The following is a 24,218-nucleotide window of genomic DNA, read 5'->3' on the forward strand; positions in this document are numbered from 1 at the left end:
ATGGTCATAACTAGTGCTGAATAGCAGTACCCCACTTTAACGTAACATAATTCGGTATCGACCGTACTATTTCATCTTACACACATAATATGAACACATTACACCTGATATGCTTACATATATATTTTATTGGCTTTCTCCTGTATATCAGCTTTAATTTGATACCAGATACATCCCCATAGCTTCAATTCTCTTTTTTATACAGCGTGTCAAAGATACTACCTGTTTCGCGGGAACCATGAATCATATAATCTCGGTAACAGTCTTTGTCTATATTCAAAAGAACTGCCTATTACACTTATAAATGTCATTCATAATCGAATATCATAATCATACTGCCATCTTATTAACATATTAAACAAGAAAAACTTGTTTATTAATCACAGTAGTTTTTAATATCATCATATTAATATTCATACACTGGGTCAAACACCTTCCACAGAACAGTAACAATGTAATGCTCGAATATTTACTGTAAAAGTAAAAATATTTCTTATTTGAAACTAAATTTTAACATCCCATTGAAAAAAATTTTAGTATCGAATATTTTGATGATAAACCAAACATTATTGCTCAACAACAGATATCATAATAATATTAACAGTCAGTTTTATCCCTACAATTACATATGTATGTCGTACACTCAGTTAACCACATTATATCATATAATACAAGTATCCACTCTCAAAAGAACACAAACAAACAATTGCATTTTGTTAATTATCAACAAAAGTCAAACACTGCATGAGTGCAGTCAAGTTGGCTTGCTTGCACGAATGGCATATGTCCATCATGATCAGTCATCGTCACTGTCACTTTCATCGGTATCACTGTACAAAACACGATCCATATCATCAGGTGTTTCATCACCTGATTCATCATCACTCTCATCGTCGTCTGACATGACCTGAGCTATATCAGCCAGCTCACGCGGAAGCATGTCTCCATCATACCAGAGAGGATCCAGGCAGCCTTTCTCCTCTTCCCAGCCATGGCCTGGACTTGCTTTGGGAATCCTTGGTCGAGGAACGTGAGCTCTCTTCCAAATTCCCACTTGGTGGTTGACCCTTCGGATGTGCTGTGTGAGGCTCCTCATACATGGTGGAATATTGGCCATGTCTACATTGCCTGAGGGTAGGTGACGATTCTCCTTGGCACATAGCTCATTTATTCTCAGGAGTCGCAGATCATCAACGTGTGATACCTTTCCTCTTCCATACATGGCACATGTGAAGCTGTCTAGTTGATTGTTCAGCTCTTCTGGCACATCCCACGTATCTCCAAGCTTGTTGAGAATAGGGATGTATTGCGGCAGACGAAGCAGCGTTTTAACAGGTTTGATTTTTCCAATCCCTCGGAAAGCGCTAGTGCTGTCACAACCGCTGTAGGCGTGAAGTGCCATAAGAGCAGTACTCTTCTCTTGGCCGAAGTCTGCTGCGAGTTTACTGACGTTTATTAGCCTCTGCTTGTTTCCTGTGCCTGTGTCAAACAGTATCTTTATGTCGTTTATCGATGCGGCGTAGTGCAGTAAGATGAAGAATACATCCGAGTCTGGGCTCTTCACTCGAACAAACTCATATTTCTGGCTCCTGGCGTAGTTTACGTATAATATCACGCGCGAGTCTGTTTCTTCTTGAGACGATTCCAGCTGAGGCAACTCTTTGGCATCAACTGCAGAGAACGCCGTTTGGTCCTAACTTGAGTTGGCCTTGCTGGACCAGATGCGGCATGATCACTGACTTCTTGCATCATGATCCCGTGTGCTGTATGAACAGAACCTTTTCCTGTCAGATCATTCACCAATGAGTCGAAATTGTCAAACTCCGAGTGGAAGACAGACGGCTCTCGTGGTGACCTGATGATTTGGTTGGAGAGTTGTGTCGATGACTTCATCACTGATTCGGCCAGTGCAGTCTCCAATTCAAGTGAAAATGAATAACTCTCACAGTGTCCCATTCTATTAAGAAGGGTTATGAGCTTTTCACTTCTGTATAGATGTCTCAGGGACGTGCACATGATGATGTGTTTTGGAAGCTTCCAAGAGCCTTTGGTGGCAGCGCGACAGATATCTTGGCCGATTGATTGAACTAATCGCTGGCTTCGTTGTGACCTTGCTGATGTTGTTCCAGTTATGATGTAGCATAGCAGCTTCTTGAGTGAATCTGGTATAACATCGTCCATTTGTTGGAGATCAGAAGGACTTGGTGGCCATTTCAGTTCTGGGGCATTCGAGAAATCATCCAGAATTGACAGTCGTAAATGGCTACCTGCACTCTCAGGCATATCTCTTGATCCCAATTTGAAGGCTTGTTTCACTGCTGTCTGGACGTCAATTGCAGTGCTGAATATTATGTAGGACTTTCCCAGATCACAGAATGATAGTCTCTCCCTGAAAGGCTCGTGGTTTTCAAGCTTCAGTTTTAGTTTGCTGGCTCGGTAGTCAGGTTTCGCATATTTGCTGGTTTGCAGGTTAATGACATACATTTGCCTCAGGTCGGATAGTTTCATTATCTTCTTGGCCATTAACACATCCCTTTCAATGGCATCACATACCACATCGAATGCCTGTCTGTGGGCTTCTTCTAATTCTCCTTGATGGTGCTGTGCCTCTTCGTCAGTACTGCGCCATTTCTCTGGCTTTTGCATATATTTCATACGGCAAGTTTTGTGGAACTTTGCCTCAGAGGCAAAAAGATCATGGCCTCGGATCCTCATTAAGAGCGTTTCATCTTGCTTCATTTCAGCCATCTCCAGTACCGGCTTCCAGCCTTCATACTCGAACTGGCTCATCCCCTGGGTAGTCCAACTGCCATGCACTTTCACTTTTTTACGACTTTCCGAAGAACAGAAGATACAGTCTGGCTTAAATATGATCTTGTCACCAGAACTAGTACGGGCCATCCGCTGAGTTGTGGCACCAGTTGTTTCAGATGTACCTGCAGTAGGAGGGTTCAGTCTGTCTAAGTTCATCGTGAAACGCTTGTAACACTCCCAGTGGAAACCATGGTGTTCGGCCAGAGATTCAGGGACCAAATCACATGTGTCCTTCATCATATGCGGAGACTGTGGGGGTTGTGCAAGGCGTCTTTCTTTGACCTCCTGCAGCTTGGCCAATTTCTTCTCAGAATTTTTGAGTCCAGATAACAAGTGCAACTCTCCATAGCTCAGTCCCTTTACATGAGTTATGCACACAATGGGTGGTTGTTCACTCTCACGTGTACGTTTCGCTCGCGCCAGATGTTCCATATTAGCGTTGTTACTTCACCTGCAAAACACATCAAAATATTGGTAAGTACCAAGCTGAATAATTATTATAAATTGCATCTTAATTATAAAAAATATCTTATATTGCATACTTAACTATGTAAAAAAAGGTGTTTAACTTAACTAATTGACTCGTTCTGTCGCTGTAAGAGACACTTAAATAACATAATTGTACAATCTGATGATCTCAATTTACGCAGGATACAAACATGGAAGGATCTGCATGCCATTTTCGTCAAAATTCCTGCAATAAACTGCAGTGATACATCAATACAATATATTAAGTAACACATATTAACAATACATAGATTTTGTCATGTGTCCAACATATATGTACATGATATACGTGGCAGCATTTGTAAATTGACAAATGCAGCATCGCCTACAATATCACCCCATACCGGTAGTATCTTTGACACGCTGTATAAAAAAGAGAATTGAAGCTATGGGGATGTATCTGGTATCAAATTAAAGCTGATATACAGGAGAAAGCCAATAAAATATATATGTAAGCATATCAGGTGTAATGTGTTCATATTATGTGTGTAAGATGAAATAGTACGGTCGATACCGAATTAAGTTACGTTAAAGTGGGGTACTGCTATTCAGCACTAGTTATGACCATTAAGGTACCATTATAAGTAATGTGTCAATATTCTATGATGATCAGTAGATGAACAGCTTTCTTTTGGTATATAACTTTTTATTCTGAGTTAATATTAGCAGGCACAAATACCAAAAGAACACGTGTGTCGAATATGGCGCAACGCGGATTTAAAAATATGCTGTTTTGAGGGTACCATCCAATATAGGTACCAAATGGGTAGTGAGTCCAAGTTTATTTACTGTTACCAGTTGATTTCCACCCCAGGACACCCCAATGGTTCAGAAAAACCCAGGGTCGGAGAGTTGTGGGGGGGGGTGCAGATGGACCATACCTGGCCCGGAGCCTATACCTTTCCCTACAACATTTTATTTAAACACAACTGACCTGTCACGTCGTAAATCTGACCATCCATTAATGCATAGAAGGTAATTTTGAAGCCCAGCATGCTCGACTCAGCCCACAAATCGCCTTCCATTGCACCATGCAGGGTGTCACATCGGGCGCAGTAACGTCCGGCCCAAACAGTTCGCTCCACTTTGTACCGCCTGCGAGAACCACAGACCACAGGGTTGAAACAACTCACCGACTTGTGGCAAGAAATCACAACTTTCAAAGGCAAGAGTTCAAAGCCAAGATACGGCTGAGCGAAAGGTGTATAAAATAAACAACCCCAAGTTGCAACATCAAGGTAATTTTAAAAAAATCAACACTCTCTCTGCAGATTCATCAAATAGTGAGACATTTAAAATACGCAATTACCATTGCACCTTGCTCTTACTTGTGTTTGCCACCACACTTGACACAGCTCATGGTGTTTACAGCTTCATCTATATCCTTTTGGAGCTTCATCATGAAATCATTCATAGCTTTTCTCAGTTTGTCTTCAGTCTCCTGCTTGCTGAGATGCACAAGCAAACAAAAAATAATGTCATGAATACAAACAAACACCTCATGTGTGAAAAACCCCAAATCACGATTGGCTGCACCTTTCAGCCAGTTCTGTGATCTGGCACTGCACAGATAGAAACAGAAAGCATTTGTGTTACCTTCTGAACCCATGGCTGATTATATGGATGGGAATCTAGGTTCAAATCCCACATACCATGTGCTTGCACTTTTACCAACATCCTTGCAATTTATGCAAAATACACTGATGTCTTCCAATGTCTTTTTCCTCCAAAATATTGTGTACAAATTCCTTCATACGCCCAAGCTTACACTTACCTAACGACAGGCTTAAATGGAAATTATGCAAGCAAGCAAGGTCCGAGCAAAATGATCGTTTAGGCGTCACAAAGGTAGTAGGCAATAATACTTTCAGTAAGCATGGCAACTTGGATTTTGTGCATCTCTCCAGGTGAAGCCAAGAATATAAATGTGGAATTTGACCAGGGTACAACACTGTGGCCTACTCCTTTCGAAAGGCACAGTATTGGATCACTGTCATCAACGAGCAGGTATTAGGAAAAGGTACATTTGGATCATTTTCCCTAGCAGCATACTCTATCGTTCAACACCTGGTTTTCCCTCGCAGCGTACTCTATGTTCAACACCCGGTTTGTAAAGCATCATGGTGATAATTTGTCGTTGGGTCTTCCTCATTACCTCCTCCACCAAAGGTGGGTGCAGGTTATGTTTTCATGCCTGTCTATGTGTCTGTCTATCAGTAAGCAGGATATCTGAAAAATTTCCTTGGATGTGTGCCAAGGAAGAATTGATTCGATTTTGGTGAAGATCAGGATCCGGATAAAAATACTGTAATTTACAAGCGATTCTTCACCATAACAAATGGGGCCAAAAATAAAATATATACAGCATGATATTTCCAAAAGTTGTGGATGGATTATGACAAAACTTGGTGAATTAGTTGGGTAGGTGACAAGAATGAATCGATTTGATTATGGTGACTATCCAGATACGATTAAAAAATATATATCAAAGTGATTTTTCATAATTGAGAGATCGGGCCAAAAACGATATGTAGCACGATATTTAAAAAAGTTGCGCAAGGATTATGACAAAATTGGTGGATGAGTTGGATAGGTGACAAGAACAAGCCAATTCGATTTTGGTTCAGGTCCGGATGCAGATCTGGCCTATCAGCAGGGTAACAAATGTAAACTGTTGAGCCCGGCAGAGGTATGTGCTCTACCAAGTGCCGTTCTAGTTCACAAATCAAACCCAGACTGGACAAATCATAAGCAAGTACACTACCAGGTACTTACATGTCGATGTACAAATTCCTCGCTCTCCTCTCTCGATGTGGAAGTGGACCAATCATTTGATGAATCACATCATGAACACATGCAAAATAGATTTGTCACTTTAACAAACTGGCCATAAGCGTAGTCACTCCAATGATGAACGAGTTCAGAAAGCTCCGCAGGTAGCGATTTTTTCCGATTTCGATATACTGGTGGGCTCATACCGGACGGATATCAGTATCAATTTTTAATTTTTACACAGGTTCCAAAAATACGGAAAGTCCATTACGTATTCATCTACGACGAAAATATCAATGACACATATCAGGGCAACAAGGAGCTCTCCACAAAATCTCTTCTGACCGCTGCTATTCTAGTGACACAAAATGCCTTCTGTGAACATTCATTGCAAAGCAATTAAACCCCAAGTGATTTTCGTAACAATATCTTTCAACTCGAGTCATTACTTCCAAAGATGCTTCCAATACACATTGCAATGTGCAAACGCGAACCATGATTACTTTTAACTTTTGCTCGCAGTTATAACTTCTGTTATTTGAAGTCTTGATTCAAGTCCAGACTTTCCTCTATTTAAAGGTACTAGGGCATGCCCGTACGTGGGTGCCCGTTCCTTGCCAAAAAAAAAAAAAAACGCTACCCGTACGCTCTACCCCGCCCGTACGCCCGTAAACAAAAAAAACAACGCTCTTCGCTTCCGCCCTTCGCTCTGACTGAATTGGGAGAAATAATGCGCATAAGAAATCGAGAAATTATTATTTTCTCCGGAAGAAATCGAATTACGAACCGTAATGGCGCAGGCTCTCGGGCTCGCAACAACGCGTTCTGTGATTGGCTGCCGGAAGTGAAGTCTTCACTGTCGCAAATGTGAAGCGATGAATACGATGAATCGCAAATTAGTTTTTATTAGTTTTAAAACATAGTTTAACGGCAACATAGTTTGCCGACGGGAAATAAATGAATACGCTCTCAAATGTGCCATCCGAGGCAGAGTCTGTTCGCCACGTTCGGCACACGTGATAGCTCGCTGCTCTCTGATTGGTTGAATCGTTTTTTGGACATAGCTCGGTAACTACTTCTGCGATTAATTTAAAACCTTGAAAAGGCACATCCTCGGGTCCCCAGCAATATACCTGGCAAGTTTCAAGTATATCGGACCGGTAGTTGTCGAGAAACAGCGGTCACAGACAAACATACAAACAAACATACACACAGAGATTAGTGGAATTATAGATAGATATTCCATGATCAGCACAAGAAAGGTTAGTCAGTATGTCCAAAGATGAGGCTTGCATTTACCTATCATACTCGCGCTTGCGCATGGGATCGGATAGTATGTCCCATGCTGCTCTTAGCACCTTGAATGCTTCTTCCGCCCGGGGGTGCCGACACTTGTCTGGGTGTACCTGTTCAAAAAGACAACCTTCCTTATTTGCATGAATCGATGATTTAGAGATAAATCACTTTCCTCACCTTTTGAAAACAACAACCAAATTCAACAAGAAACCAAGCAGCAGTTTTTTTTTAACTGTATGAGTTTAGTCTCAGGTTACTGAAACATTGTGAAACAAGTTAAAAACTATAACAACACTCTTCAATGTCACGATGTCAACCGATATGCCTCCGCCCACATTATTACATCATTATAACACTTGTAGCAATTTGATTTAAATCCATCCAGCTGTTTTCAAGATATCACATTGACATGGTCTCTGACCTTTGACCTCTTGACCCCAAAATGTAATCAGTTCATGCTTACATCATTATACATACCTGTACAAAAAACAAAGGCATTATAAGGCCACTTTCCCTGCTAGAGCGGGGGTTAGCCTTGCGGGCCCCATGACAATCTTCTCCATTGACAAACCTGTACCAAGTATTAATTTAAATCCCTTCAGCTGTTCACAAGTTATCACAATTTTACCTGACATGACCTTTGACCTTGGGACCCCAAAATCTAATCACTTAATCTTTACATCATTAAACAGTCGTGGCCAAAAATATTGGCAGCCTTGCAAATTTTTCAAATAACTAACATTTTTCTCGAAAAATAAGTTGAAATTAACGAAAGTATTTGGTCTCCACAATTCCTTATTTCACTGTTAATATGACAGAACCTTTGTTTTTTTTTATTCAGAACTTAATACGGTCAGACCCCGCTACTCGCGGAATCCGCGTATTTGCGGTTGATAAAATATGACATGTCTCTATTAGCGGGAAAAACTTTAATTCACGTTTTTCTTTTTTTTCTTTTCGCAGCTGTGCTCCGCGAATTCGCGGTTTTTCAGGGGAGCAAAAAGAAATTTCACGAGCCACTAGCTTGACACATTTATAAAACCCATCTTTTACCAGCCATACATGAAGCAGGTGGACGTATGCAAAAAACATCTTATACAAGCAGTGAGCATGACCTGTTTGTACAGTACAGTACAGTACCATACATTCACTGCTGTATGCTTTGTGTTTTAACGGCTTTCGCGGGCGCGAATTTTGCTGCATCATCATTTGGGTCACCCTCAAGGTTCGAGGAATTCTTGCGATTTTAATTAATCACCATCATCATCATTTGAAAGTTGCATGTGTTTGTAAAATAAATTTTTTAACTCGTACATGATGGTGTCGTGTTTTTTTTTTTACTTTCACGGTATGGCATGGTTAAGCACTTTTAATAGATTGAAAGCGCATTCCTTCAATAAATTGGAAATCGTACCTGGTGTTGTCGTTTTTTAAAATTTGTAAGCATTTTTTTGTGAAACGGTAATCATGTGCATTTGCGGTCAAATACATTTTAAACTTTAAAAATAAAATTCCTCCATGAATCAGGAACTGCCGGGAACCTAACACGTATCCCTCTTTTCCCCATTTAAACAATGCCGTGGCATACATTCACGGGATTTTCATCGACCTTCGCAAATTTCCATCAACCTTCGTGGATTATCATCGACATTCTCGGGATTTGCGTCACCATTCACGGATTTTGCCTCACAGTTCGAGGTTTGGTCCTCTCTATTCGCGGATTTTCACGCCTCGGGAACCTATCCCCCCTTTTTTCCATTGAAACAATGCCCCGCTATTTGCGGGTTTCGCTATTCGCGGATTTTCCAGGAACGTATCCCCCGAGAATAGCGGGGTCCGACTGTATATCCTTTCAAATCAGAAAATAAAAAGAAATGGCATTGACAAAATTATTGATACCCTCGACATAATATTTGGTAGTACAGCCTTTGGACAAAATAACTGCAGTCAAGCGCTTCCTACAGCCATGATTGAGCTTGCTCCACCTCTCTACTGGCAGTTTGGCCCACTCTTCTTGTGCAAGCTGCTCCAGTTCTCCCAGATTTTAAGGGTGCCTTCTCCCAACCGCTTTTTTCAGATCTCCCTACACGTATTCAATGGGATTTAGTTCTGGACTCATTTCTGGCCACTTCAGAACAGTCCAGTGTTTTGGCTTGAACCATTCCTGGGTGCTTTTTGAAGTGTGTTTGGGGTCATTGTCCTGCTGCAAGACCCACGACCTTCGACGGAGACCCAGCTTTCTGACACTGGGTTGAACATTGTGCTCCGAAATGCCTTGGCTATCTCCTGATTTCATGATGCCATGCACACATTCAAGGCACCCAGTGCCAGAGGCAACACAGCAACCCCAAAACATCACTGAACCTCCTCCATGTTTGACTGTCGGGAAGGTGTTCTTTTCTTTGAAGGCTTCATTTTGTTTTCTGTAAACACAGAGATGATGTGCCTTACCAAAAAAGCTCCAATTTAGTCTCATCTGTCTATATGACATTCTCCCAGGATTTTGGCTTGTTCAGGTGTGTTTCGGCAAACTCCAGTCAAGCTTTCTTATGTCTCTCTCTCTCAGCAGTGGGGTCCTGTTGGGTTTCCTACCATAGAAGCCCTTTCATCAAGTTGGTGACGAATGGTGCGATTTGAAACTGTCGTACCTTGTGTCTGAAGGTCAGCTTGAATCTGTTGGGCAGTTGATCGAGGTGCTTTCTCCACCGTTCGAACAATCCTTCGCTGCAATCTTCGATCAAGTTTTCTCTTGCGGCCACGTCCAGGGAGGTTGGCTACAGTGCCATGGGCCTTAAACTTCCTGATAACATTGTGTATGGTGGACACAGGAACATCAAAGTCTCTGGAGATGGACTTGTAGCCTTGAGATTGTCCATGCTTGGCTACAATAATGTGTCTGTCCCCCTCAGACAATTCTCTGGTTTTATTTCTTTTCTCCATGCTCATTGCGGTACACACAGTGACACAACACAGCAGAATGACTCCTTTTCTCCATTCAAAATGGTTGAATGAGTGATTTTTATTGCAGGCACCTGCAACTCACCACAGGGGAGTTAAATTCCAAAGTAAAGAAGAATCACCTGCTTGAGATCCAATTATTTCTAAAAGGTGCCAATAATATTGTCCGGGCCATTTTAGGATTTCTGTGTGGAATAAGCTAAGATTTAGTAATTTTTTCAGTTTTTTTTTTTGTTTGTTCCACTGCAAACCAAAGAATATGTGGATATCAAAAGATTTTTTAATTTCAACAATTATCTGGAGGAAATGGTGCATTATTTGAAAAAAGTGCAAGGGTGCCAATATTTTTGGCCACGACTGTACATATCTGCACCAAGTTTGAATTAGATCCCTTTAGCCATTCTCAAGTTATAGACCTTTTACAGACTTTGACCTATTGACCCCAAAATCGAATTAGTTATTCTTTACATCATTATACATATCTGTACCAAGTTTGAATGAGATCACTTCAGGCATTCTCAGGTTATAGGCCTATTAGGACTTTGACCTTTGACCTCTTGTCCCCAAATTCGAATCAGTTCATCTTTACATCATTCTACATAATTGTACCAAATTTGGTCAGAATCCCATCACTGATTTACAAGTTATTGCAATAACAGGTTTTTTTATTTTACCGAACATGACATAGTCATGTCTGACTTTTGACTTCATGACTCCAAAATCGAATCAGTTTATATTTCCCTCATCTATCTATAATTCCAGTAATCTCTGTGTGTTTGTTTGTACGTTTGTACGTTTGTACGTTTGTACGTTTGTTTGTCTGTGACCGCTGTTTCTCGACAACCACGGGTCCGATATACTTTAAACTTGCCAGGTATATTGCTGGGGACCCGAGGATGTGCCTTTTCAAGGTTTCATATTAATCGGACAATTACTTACCGAGCTATGTCCAAAAAACGATTCAACCAATCAGAGAGCAGCGAGCTATCGCGTGTGCCGAACGTGGCGGACACACTCTGCCTCGGATGGCACATTTGAGAGCGTATTCATTTATTTCACGTTTGCAAACTATGTTGGCGCTATGTTGGCGTTAAACTATGTTTTAAAACTAATAAAAACCATTTCATGTAAATAGAGGGGGGGGGGGGGGGGGGATTGTCACTGTACTCGCACGAGCAGATGGCGGAAGTGCCTGACCGCCAAGTGAAGTCCGAGCAACTCGCGGTCGAAGGTACTGTAACGGCGTTCGGGCGGGCGAAGCTGCCGGCTAAAGAACGCCAGCGGTTGCCAAGCTCCGTTTTAAAACTAATTAAAACCCCGGGGGGATTGTCACTGTACTCGCAAGCCGTTCGCCGTTCGCTTTGGCGTTGCGAATGGACCAAAACATTTCATGGACCAAACCATTTCATGTAAAGCGTTCGCCGTTCGCTTTGGCGTTGCGAATGGACCAAAACATTTCATGAACCAAACCATTTCATGTAAATAGAGGGGGGGGGATATAATTTTAGATATATATATAGTACGGGCATGCCCTAGTTATACATAACTGCACCAAGTTTGACTAAGATCCCTTCAGCCATTCTCAAGTTATCGCGGTAACGAAAACCTATCATGGACAGACAGACGGATGGACGGACGGACGGAGACAACCTGAAAACATAATGCCTCCGGCGACATCGTCAATGGAGGCATAAAAAAAATCTTCCTACCAGCACTATCAGCAATTACTTTAAAGGACTACTTTCAGCTACCATGAGTGAGCAGGGTGTTCACAATCTGACAAAAATGAATTTAATCACCAAAAACAAAAAAGCTATCATCCTCGCAAAAGCTATCATCTCCACCCCCCCCCCCCCCCCCCATCCTTCATCTACAATTGAAACCAAATTTTCAAGTGAAATCAACACACTCATAACCTCGTTTCCTCGAGCTTTAATGAAATTTGGCACAGAATGAGATAATAATGCAAAACCAGTCACTCACTTCGTTTTTTTTTTCCATGTTTTTTTTTTCATTTTTCAGACGGCATCAGCCCACAGGTCCTAAAATCCTGCTCTGCCGCTCTATCTGACCCTCCCTCTGTTCTCTTCGCCCTCTCTTTTGCTCAAGGTTATCTGCCATCTGCTTGGAAATCAGCCAACATTACTGCTTTACACAAAAAGGTGCTAAAACAGATCCTTGCAAATACAGACCAAACAGCCTGCTCGCAACCATCAGCAAGGTCATGGAATCCATCAACGCTTCCAATATTAAATCCTTCCTCTTCTCCAATGGCTTGATCTCTGCTCATCAATTTGGATTCAGACCAGGCCACTCTACCCTGGACATGCTGCTTCTGCCATCTCAAAAATGGATGGAGGTCCTCAACGCCAGACAGGAAATCAGAGCCCTCTCCCTTGGCATATCTCGTGCCTTCGATATGGTCTGAACCTCGCCATGCTCACCAAACTCTCCTCTTATGGTATCCATGGAAATCTCCACGCTTGGCTTGCGGACTTCCTCTCTGGTCGTAGTCAACATGTGGCTCTAAATGGAATTCTCTCATCCTCTCTTCCTGTCCAGGCTGGAGTTACTCAAGGCAGTGATCTGGGACCTGTGCTTTTTCTGGTCTTCATTAATGATCTCTCCGACTTTATGTAAAATCCTCTCTATCTTTTTGCTGATGACTCCACCCTTTGCCGATCCATAATCGCAACCCTCAGATCGGCAGGAAGCAGCCATTTCACTCTCTGCAGACCCAGATAAAATCACGAACTGGTCAAACAAGTGGAACATGTCTTTCAATCTTGACAAATTTCATACTCTCAGGATGTCTCTCCGAAAAGACGGTCTGTAAAACCCTCCCATCTACTTTCTCAACAATCCTCTCGAATACGTTCTGTCACTTCAGCTTTTGGTGCCAAACGAGGAGGAAGGATTTAATATATATATATGTGTGCTAAACAGTTCAATCTTGGTTTCATCAGACCACATAATCTTGTTTCTCACAGTCTGAGAGTCCTTTAGGTGCTTTTCTGCAAACTCCAAGGAGGCTTTCATGTGTCTTTCACTGAGGAGAGGCTCGCGTCTGGCCACTCTGCCATAAAGCCCAGATCGGTGGAGTGTTGCAATGATGGTTGTCCTTCTGGAAGTTTCTCCCTATCTCCACACAGGATCTCTGGAGCTCAGCCAGAGTGGACCATTCGGGTTCTTGGTCACATCTCTTACCAAGGCCCTTCCTCCCCGGATTGCTCGGTTTAGGGGGCAGCCAGCTCTAGGAAGAGCCCTCGTTGTTCCAAACATCTTCCATTTAAGAATTATGGAGGCCACTGTGCTCTTGGGAACCTTCAATGCAGAAGAGATGTTTTTGTAGGCTTTTCCAGATCTGTGCCTCGACACAATCCTGTCTCTGAACTCTGCAGGCAGTTCCTTCGACCTCATGGCTTGGTTTTTGATCTGATGTGCATCGTCAGCTGTGAGACCTTATAGACAGGTGTGTGCCTTTCCAAATCATGTCCAATCAATTGACTTTACCACAGGTGGACTCCAATCAAGGTGGAGAAACATCTCAAAGATGATCAAGAGAAATGGGAGGCACCTGAGCAAAATTTCAAGTGTCATAGCAAAGGGTATGAATACTTATGTCAATGTGATATTGCAGTTTTTTCTTTTTAATAAATCTGCAAAACTTTCTAAAATCCTGTGTAGAACTGTGTAGAGTATAGATTGATGTGGGAAAAAATGAATTTAAACGATTTCAGCATAAGACTGCAACATAACAAAATGTGAAAAAAGTGAAGGGGTCTGAATACTTTCTGAATGCACTGTATATGTATGTGTATATATATATATATATATATATATATATATATATATATATATATATATATATATATATAGTGGCGTATACATATATATATAACATTATATACATAAACATTTACATATATATATAACATACTATATATATATATATATATATATATATATATATATATATATATATATATATATATATATATATATATATATATATATATATACACACACACACACACACACACACACACACACACACACACACACACACACACACGAAAAAAGTAAGTACACCCCATGTCCAAGTTTTGACTTTTTCAACATACAGCTATTTGATCTTCATTTCAACAATATTGAAAGATAAAGGTGATATAATATAACAAATATCATGAAACATTTACATTTGTAGTCCATTGTATAATTTAAATAAACATAAATGCAAATTTCGCATGTGGAAATAGTAAGTACACCCCGACATTATCACTAATTCAAATACCTAAAATTAGAATATCAGGTGCACCAGCTCAGGTGCAAATGATTAGAACATCGTCATAGAGGATATTGGAGGAACCTGTCTTATTTAAACCTCAGACATTTAGTTTGGTTTGCTCTTTGTTGTTGAAGTGTGCGGCATCACCATGCCTAGATCAAAAGAGCTCTCTGAGGCCTTCAGAAAGAAGGTTATAGATGCCTACGAGTCTGGGAAGGGATTTAAATAAGATCTCCAAACAATTTGAAATCAATCATTCGACTGTCCGGAAGATCAAATACAAGTGGAGAAGATTCCAAACAACTGCCAACTTGTTCAGGCCAGGCCGCCCCAGCAAGTTCAGCCTGAGAGCAGAACGCAAGATGCTGAAAGAAGTCTCTAAGAACCCCAGAATGTCAACACGGACCTACAAGTAGCTCTTGCCACTGTTGATGTCAAAGTGCACGAGCCTCCCATTAGAAAGAGGCTGCACAAATTTGATCTACATGGGAGGTGTGCCAGGAGGAAACCTTTGCTGTCCAGAAAGAACATCAAGGCAAGACTAAAGTTTGCCATTGAACACCTAGGCAAAGACCAGCACTTCTGGAACAATGTGCTCTGGACAGATGAGTCAAAGTTAGAGCTATTTGGCCACAGTACCAGAAGACATGTTTGGTGAAAACCAAAGACAGCATTTGACCACAAGAACCTGATACCAACTGTAAAGCATGGTGGTGGAAATATTATGGTTTGGGGCAGCTTTGCTGCATCAGGGCCTGAGCAGCTCACCATCATAGAATCCACTATGAATTCTTCATTGTACCAGAGGGTGCTTGAGGATAATGTGAGGCCATCTGTCGGAAAGTTGAAGCTCAACCGAAGGTAGACCTTGCAACATGACAATGACCCTAAACATACCAGCAAATCCAACAAGGAATAGCTGGAAAAGAAAGAAATGGAGGGTTCTGGAATGGCCAAGTCAAAGCCCGGATCTAAATCCAATCGAGATGTTGTGGGGGGATTTGAAACGAGCTGTGCATGCAAGAAACCCCTCAAACATCGCACAGCTGAAAGAATTCTGCATGGTGGAGTGGGCAAAAATTTCTCTCAGTCGATGTCAGAGACTGGACACAGTTATAAGAAATGCCTCCTTGAGGTTGTTTCTGCCAAAGGGGGCAATACCACCTATTGGAGCCAAGGGTGTACTTACTTTTTCCACATGCGAAATTTGCATTTATGTTTATTTAAATTATACAATGGACTACAAAATGTAAATACAACATGCATTTTAAGGCCATTTTCCCTGCGAGAGCAGGGGTTAGCCTTGCGGTCCCCATGACAATCTTCTCCATTTTGCCCTATTTTCTGCATCTCTCCTTGTTAACCCCCTTGCCCGCATTTCTTCTTCCACCACCTTTAGCCAAGTCTTTTTCGGTCTTCCCCGTCCTCTACTTCCTTCTACATTCATTTCCATCACTCTTCTCAACCAGTCACTTTCATCCTTCCTCAACACATGACCAAACCATCTCAACCTGTTCCTCTTCACAGCATCAATCACAGGCTCTATTCCCAACATCTTTCGCAATTCATCATTTGTCTTCCTCTCTCTCAACGATACTCCGCACATCCACCGAACCATTCGCATTTCCACCCTTTCCAGCCTTCGTTGCTGCTCTATGTTCATTACCCATGTCTCGCTCCCATAAATCATAACACTTCACACATGCAGCATACACCTTTCTCTTCAGCTTCAACGACACTCCCCTCCTCATCAGCACGCCACTCAGTTCCCGAAACTTCTTCCATGCACATCTCACTCTAGCAACCGTTGCCGAGTCTGATCCACCTTCTCCATTCAGCATGTCTCCGAGGTAGCAAAATGTTTTCACACCTTCTACAAATGGACTACAAAATTTAAATGTTTCATGATATTTGTTATATTATATCACCTTTATCTATCAATATTGTTGAAATGAAGATCAAAGAGCTGTATGTTGAAATATGTTGAAAAAGTCAAAACTTTACATGGGGTGTACTTACTTTTTCACGTGACTGTATATAAATACTAGCGTTTTTCGGCCCGCAATGCTCAATATGTGCATATTGACTCGGCGCCTCACCACACGTTGTTTCAGAGGGATAGGCATCTTTGACCATTTTGGTGTCTTTTGGGTCTTCGGGGTGTTTTGGGTCTTCGGGGTGTTTTGGGTCTTCGGGTGTCTTGGGTCTTCGGGGTGTCTTGGGTCTTCGGGGTGTCTTGGGTCTTCGGGGTGTCTTGGGTCTTTGGGGTGTCTTGGGTCTTTGGGGGTGTCTTGGGTCTTTGGGGTGTCTTGGGTCTTTGGGGTGTCTTGGGTCTTTGGGGTGTCTTGGGTCTTTAAGGGTATTTTGGGTCTTCGGGGATCTTGGTGGTATTAAGGGTCTTGTGTAAATTAAAGTGTCGTCAAAGGTCTGAGGGGTCTCAGTCGTCTATATTCTGTGTACCACTCACCCCCCCCCCCCATCTCCAACAACCTCCAGCCCTCTCCCTTCCATAGATCTCCCGATGTCCCTGCTCTCTACTGTTGTGTTCGTGTTTCCCTCTCTCTGCCCCTCTTGTCTCCCGCTCCCTTCATTCTATGTTTTGTGTGTCTGTTGGTCTTTTTTTGTGTTTAATGCGTTAGCTCTTACACGAGCCTCGACTTTGTACACAGAAAGAAAAAAAAAAAACGTAATTAAGAGGGTGAATTAAGAGGGTGTTTATAAATTTCTTTTGAAGAACAAGAAGACGTTTTGGTCGCAAACAGTCACGTGAAAAAGTAAGTACACCCCATGTAAAGTTTTGACTTTTTCAACATATTTAAACATACAGCGATTTGATCTTCATTTCAACAATATTGACAGACGAGTGGGGTCACCCGTGGAATCCCACGGGCATGGACGTGCGTGACATTTGGACATCTTGATTTAGATGCTGCACATTAAATTTTACAAAATGGTTCCTGGCAATTCATCAGATCCAGAAATGGTGTAATGAACACAATTTATTTATTTCACATAATATGTGACCCCTCACTCCTCTCTACCTGACACTCTCCTCTCTCCACCCTCATGCCTCTCCAATCCCACTCCTCCTCACACTCCCCTCCAATATCTCCTCACACCCCCCTCCAACACTTCCTCACACTCCCCTCCAACACTTCCTCACACTCCTCTCCAAACCCTCACACTCCCCTCCAACACTTCCTCACACTCCTCTCCAAACCCTCACACTCCTCTCCAAACCCTCACACTCCTCTCCAAACCCTCACACTCCTCTCCAAACCCTCACACTCCTCTCCAAACCCTCACACTCCTCTCCAAACCCTCACACTCCTCTCCAAACCCTCACACTCCTCTCCAAACCTCACACTCCTCTCCAAACCCTCACACTCCTCTCCAAACCCTCACACTCCTCTCCAAACCCTCACACTCCTCTCCAAACCCTCACACTCCTCTCCAAACCCTCACACTCCTCTCCAAACCCTCACACTCCTCTCCAAACCCTCACACTCCTCTCCAAACCCTCACACTCCTCTCCAAACCCTCACACTCCTCTCCAAACCCTCACACTCCTCTCCAAACCCTCACACTCCTCTCCAAACCCTCACACTCCTCTCCAAACCCTCACACTCCTCTCCAAACCCTCACACTCCTCTCCAAACCCTCACACTCCTCTCCAAACCCTCACACTCCTCTCCAAACCCTCACACTCCTCTCCAAACCCTCACACTCCTCTCCAAACCCTCACACTCCTCTCCAAACCCTCACACTCCTCTCCAAACCCTCACACTCCTCTCCAAACCCTCACACTCCTCTCCAAACCCTCACACTCCTCTCCAAACCCTCACACTCCTCTCCAAACCCTCACACTCCTCTCCAAACCCTCACACTCCTCTCCAAACCCTCACACTCCTCTCCAAACCCTCACACTCCTCTCCAAACCCTCACACTCCTCTCCAAACCCTCACACTCCTCTCCAAACCCTCACACTCCTCTCCAAAACCTCACACTCCTCTCCAAAACCTCACACTCCTCTCCAAAACCTCACACTCCTCTCCAAACCCTCACACTCCTCTCCAATTTCTCGCTCCTCTCCAACCCCTTGCCCCTCCCTCTCCAACCCCTTGCCCCTCGCTCTCCAACCCTAACTCGTCCCCAACCCCTAACTCGTCCCCAACCCCTAACTCGTCCCAACCCCTAACTCGTCCCCAACCCCTAACTCGTCCCCAACCCCTAACTCGTCCCCAACCCCTAACTCGTCCCCAACCCCTAACTCGTCCCCAACCCCTAACTCGTCCCCAACCCCTAACTCGTCCCCAACCCCTAACTCGTCCCCAACCCCTAACTCGTCCCCAACCCCTAACTCGTCCCCAACCCCTAACTCCTCTCCAACCCCTAACTCGTCTCCAACCCCTAACTCCTCTCCAACCCCTAACTCCTCTCCAACCCCTAACTCCTCTCCAACCCCTAACTCCTCTCCAACCCCTAACTCCTCTCCAACCCCTAACTCCTCTCCAACCCCTAACTCCTCTCCAACCCCTAACTCCTCTCCAACCCCTAACTCCTCTCCAACCCTAACTCCTCTCCAACCCCTAACTCCTCTCCAACCCCTAACTCCTCTCCAACCCCTAACTCCTCTCCAACCCCTAACTCCTCTCCAACCCCTAACTCCTCTCCAACCCCTAACTCCTCTCCAACCCCTAACTCCTCTCCAACCCCTAACTCCTCTCCAACCCCTAACTCCTCTCCAGCCCCTAACTCCTCTCCAACCCCTAACTCCTCTCCAACCCCTCGCTCCTCTCCAACCCCTCGCTCCTCTCCAACCCTCCTCATCGTTGTTGCAGCAGAATCCTGCGCGAGTCTGTGATCACGTTCGTCGAGGGTCTCGTTCTCCCATCTCATTCTTTTTATTGCTGCAGTCTAGTGGGGTCACCCGTGGGAATCCCATGGGCATGGACGTGTGTGACATTTTGGACATCTTCATTGAGATGCTGCACATTAAATTTTACAAAATGGTTACTAGCAATTTATCAGATCCAGAAATGGTGTAATGAACACAATTTATTTATTTCACATAATATGTGACCCCTCCCTCCTCTCCACCTGACACTCTCCTCTCTCCACCCTCACGCCTCTCCAATCCCTCTCCACCCTCACGCCTCTCCACCCTCACGCCTCTCCAATCCCACTCCTCCTCACACTCCTCTCCAAATCCTCACTCCCCTCCAATCGCTCCTCACTCTCTTCGTTCTCCGACCCCTAGCTCCTCGCTCTCCGACCCCAAGCTCCTCGCTCTCCGACCCCTAGCTCCTCGCTCTCCGACCCCTAGCTCCTCGCTCTCCGACCCCTAGCTCCTCGCTCTCCGACCCCTAGCTCCTCGCTCTCCGACCCCTAGCTCCTCGCTCTCCGACCCCTAGCTCCTCGCTCTCCGACCCCTAGCTCCTCGCTCTCCGACCCCTCGCTCCTCGCTCTCCGACCCCTCGCTCCTCGCTCTCCGACCCCTCGCTCCTCGCTCTCCGACCCCTCGCTCCTCGCTCTCCGACCCCTCGCTCCTCGCTCTCCGACCCCTCGCTCCTCGCTCTCCGACCCCTCGCTCCTCGCTCTCCGACCCCTCGCTCCTCGCTCTCCGAACCCCTAGCCCCTCGCTCTCCGAACCCCTAGCCCCTCGCTCTCCGAACCCCTAGCCCCTCGCTCTCCAACCCCTAGCCCCTCGCTCTCCAACCCCTATCCCCTCGCTCTCCAACCCCTAGCCCCTCGCTCTCCAACCCCTCGCGCCTCGCTCTCCAACCCCTCGCGCCTAGCTCTCCAACCCCTAGCTCTCCAACCCCTAGCTCTCCAACCCCTAGCTCCTCGCTCTCCAACCCCTAGCGCCTCGCTCTCCAACCCCTCGCGCCTCGCTCTCCAACCCCTCGCGCCTCGTTTTCCAACCCCTAGCTCTCCAACCCCTAGCTCCTCGCTCTCCAACCCCTAGCTCCTCGCTCTCCAACCCCTAGCTCCTCGCTCTCCAACCCCTAGCTCCTCGCTCTCCAACCCCTAGCTCCTCGCTCTCCAACCCCTAGCTCCTCGCTCTCCAACCCCTAGCTCCTCGCTCTCCAACCCCTAGCTCCTCGCTCTCCAACCCCTAGCTCCTCGCTCTCCAACCCCTAGCTCCTCGCTCTCCAACCCCTAGCTCCTCGCTCTCCAACCCCTAGCTCCTCGCTCTCCAACCCCTAGCTCCTTGCTCTCCAACCCCTAGCTCCTCGCTCTCCAACCCCTAGCTCCTCGCTCTCCAACCCCTAGCTCCTCGCTCTCCAACCCCTAGATCCTCGCTCTCCAACCCCTAGATCCTCGCTCTCCAACCCCTCGCTCCCCAACCCCTCGCTCCCCGCTCTCCAACCCCTAGCTCCTCGCTCTCCAACCCCTAGCTCCTCGCTCTCCAAACACTCACTCCTCGCTCTCCAACCCGAAAAAACGCGAAACGAGAAAACCCCTCGCACCTCGCTCTGCAACCCTGAGCTCCTCGCTCTGCAACCCTGAGCTCCTCGCTCTCCAACCCCTCGCTCTCCAAGCCCTCGCACCTCGCTCTCCAACCCCGAGCTCCTCGCTCTCCAACCCCTCGCTCCTCGCTCTCCAACCCATCGTCCTCCAACCCGTGCCTCGCTCTCCAACCCCTTGCCCCTCACTCTCCAACCCCTCGCTCCTCACTCTCCAACTCCTCGCTCCTCTCCCGTCTCATTCATTTTGGAAATGGAAGTTTCCACGCAATGCATGAATTGTCACGATCCTCAAGAGGAAGTGTCTCGTAATCATCAAATGGCAAGTAAATTGCATTGTGAAACTTAAAGATTTCAAATAAACCTATTTAAAGTGTATGTGCACATAACTAATAAAAAAAAACGAAGAAATATCTCTTGGTAATTTCCTGAAATATATTTTAGTTTTCACTTCCGGATAATAATGTTGAATGAAATAAGAACGAAGAAATATATGTCGTTTTGTGACGACTGTCATCAAAAGTAAAAGTAATATATCTTAACGGAAAAGAAAACGCGAATTTTTAATATATGTCGACATTTTCCCCGACTGTTATTTTAGGCAGTGTATTTTCGTGTATCATCGTCACGCGATTTTTAAACATATATCTCTGCATTTTCCCGTGTGTGCATGAATGTTCTCAATTATTTCTGACACCGAGTCTAAAACCATCGATAAAAATAAATCGTGAGGGTGACTCAATGAATGGGCTTTATTTTACAGGCCTTTGAGAAATCATTTCGTTATTTAAACGGAAACTTTCATGGGATTCTCTTCCCGTTTTTTTTCAACTGAGTCTAAAACTATGTTAGCGACTGTTAAAAATGAAATGATATATCGAATTAGAGTTGAAATAAACCTGTGTGAGAGAGAAAGACAGCACGGGTCTAACTAAACAGGCCTCAAAGCTATTCGAGTTAATAAAATGGTGGATATTTGTTTACATGAAGCCTCTCCAAGAATGGGTGGAGCTACTCTGTAAACGGAGTAAGCCACACCCCCGACCAGACAGACAGACAGACAGACAGACAGAATCACCGTCGCCTATTATAATATAGATATATACATATATATACACATAACCCGATTTGTGAACGTCTGTTTGTTCGGCTGTGCCTCATGGACAGCCTAAGGAAGTGACTTAGAGAGGGAATAGGGGGTCCATGGGGGAGGGGGGGGGGGGGGGTAGCTTTTCACGACAAAAAACACGGGCGCATCAGATTTAGACTCGGGGCGTGTCTAAGGGGAGTGGCAGCGGGGTATGCCCTCCTCAGACTATAAAACGCCCACGACACACACGTGACCGACTATGTAACGCCACAATGATTGCTTGCACACCTGTTATCTCTTTTTAAAGCGGGGTTTAAGGCATAAATGTGGTCAGCCATTAATCGTCCTAAGGTAGCCTTGTACCATAGCCTATCCGGTAGGTGCTTTGCAAATCTTCTGACTCGCATGCTCCTCTCATACTGCTTCAGGTTAGGGCCAGGACAACAAACACCAGCAAGGTAAAAAATAACCGATCTCTCAACTTGTAAGGGATTGGTTTAAGAAAGAAATGTCCCCTGGTATGGATTCCAACAGCTATTTCTCAATATTCTGATCTGTAACTTGTCTGTGTGATTTGGTTTTCCTGATTGGAGTGGACAAAGATCAGTGCAATTTCTCTCATGTCCTTGGACCACTTCTTGCCTTGGTGTCGTCCTCATTCATCACAGCATGTCCTTCGGTTATTTTCATACACCTGAATGTCTCGTTTTTCGTCAGTTCATACGTATTATGAACCATTAGTTCCATTATTGAACCCGGCCGTGGCCATTATTTTCATTATTTTATTATTTTCATGGCAATGAACATGGCAATGAACAATGAACAATGAATGGCAATGAACCATTATTTTCAGGGTGGCATAGTTCCGAACCCGAAGGATCGGTAACCGACACAATTTCGGTCTTCGAGGCCGGCCGATAGGCACAGTGTGACCAGAAGGGAGGAGGTTCTCCTGACCACGTGGCCCTCGACTTGGTGGGGTTTGTCCGCACAATGTGGGCGCATCAGGATGAACTTTAGCCGGGGAGCGTTTGGGCGCTCCGGTCTGATACTGCCGCCCACGCGCAGCACACCTTGTGAGTGCACGTGGGTCCCGGCGGTCCCACTGGCCTAGCGCTACCATGTTTAGACAGTGAAATCCGTCCCCGGGCACCGGCACCTACTCCCGGAAGTCGAGAGGGTAACGGCGTCAGGCACGGTAGGACACCCGCGGAGCCCCGGCGGACCAGGGACGCGTGAGCCTACGCGTTAGCGTGCTACGGCGGAACCAACGGCTTCGGCCACGGCCAGGTCGATACTCGGCCCGGCCACACCGGAAATGAACTGGTTCGACACCCGCGCTAGAGAGGTCGCGGGCGACTGAGATGTATTAACAAATTAATTAATTAATTTGAGACGTCTGATTTCTAGTGTTTGGAAATTTGGAAGAGCTTGACCCTAGCCTTTCCCTTGCGAGGGCAAGGAGGAACTTAACACTTAAGCTTAGCTTGAAGTACACCCTGACCAGCGCTCACGGTGGGACGGCAAGGCAACCAGAAGGGACGAGGTTCTCCTGACCACGTGGCCCTCGATCTGGGAAGCGAGAGGCGTTCCATTAGTGGATGTTCCATTAGTTCCATTAGTATATACAGTTTCAAGAAGGTCCCAGACTGACAGTTACTTATGATATTAAGCAGGCCATTGTGTTTACATTTTACACAAAAGTAGAATTATTTAACCTAAAGTATATTCACATAAGTACATCAATTAACTTCAGCAACTTCACCAATTCTTCTGCACTTGGAGGGTGGCAGTGAAAAAGGTGGGGGGGGGGGGGGGGGGGGGGGGAGGGGGGGATGGGAAGAAGAAAACAAATGTATTCGACCTAACGTAAAGAAAACTACATCATCAAACAATAATCTGCACCAAATTATTAGTTGCTTGGTAATAACAAAATATAAAATTAAATAACAGTAAATGTAAAAATAAAAGAGCCGGATTTTGTCCCAAGCAAACAAACCACAGATTCTGGTTCTCTTGTGAC

The 24,218-nt window shown here is 44.8% G+C and overlaps 1 protein-coding gene across 3 annotated transcripts in view; it reads right to left on the minus strand.

The window, feature by feature from the left end:
• Positions 1–24,218, minus strand: part of DNAJC14 (DnaJ heat shock protein family (Hsp40) member C14) — an 87,532-nt gene that overhangs the window by 19,119 nt on the left and 44,195 nt on the right. For all 3 annotated transcript variants that reach the window (XM_068128590.2, XM_068128581.2, XM_068128598.2), the window contains exons 4-6: positions 7,393–7,499; positions 4,650–4,769; positions 4,256–4,416 (exon numbers count right to left, since the gene is read on the minus strand). In XM_068128590.2, coding sequence (XP_067984691.2) covers positions 4,256–4,416; positions 4,650–4,769; positions 7,393–7,499 — 388 coding nt within the window. The remainder of the gene's footprint in view (positions 1–4,255; positions 4,417–4,649; positions 4,770–7,392; positions 7,500–24,218) is intronic.

This window comes from Myxine glutinosa, chromosome 1, assembly GCF_964187855.1.
Source record: "Myxine glutinosa chromosome 1, kmMyxGlut1.1, whole genome shotgun sequence".
NCBI classification, from domain to species: Eukaryota; Metazoa; Chordata; class Myxini; order Myxiniformes; family Myxinidae; genus Myxine; species Myxine glutinosa.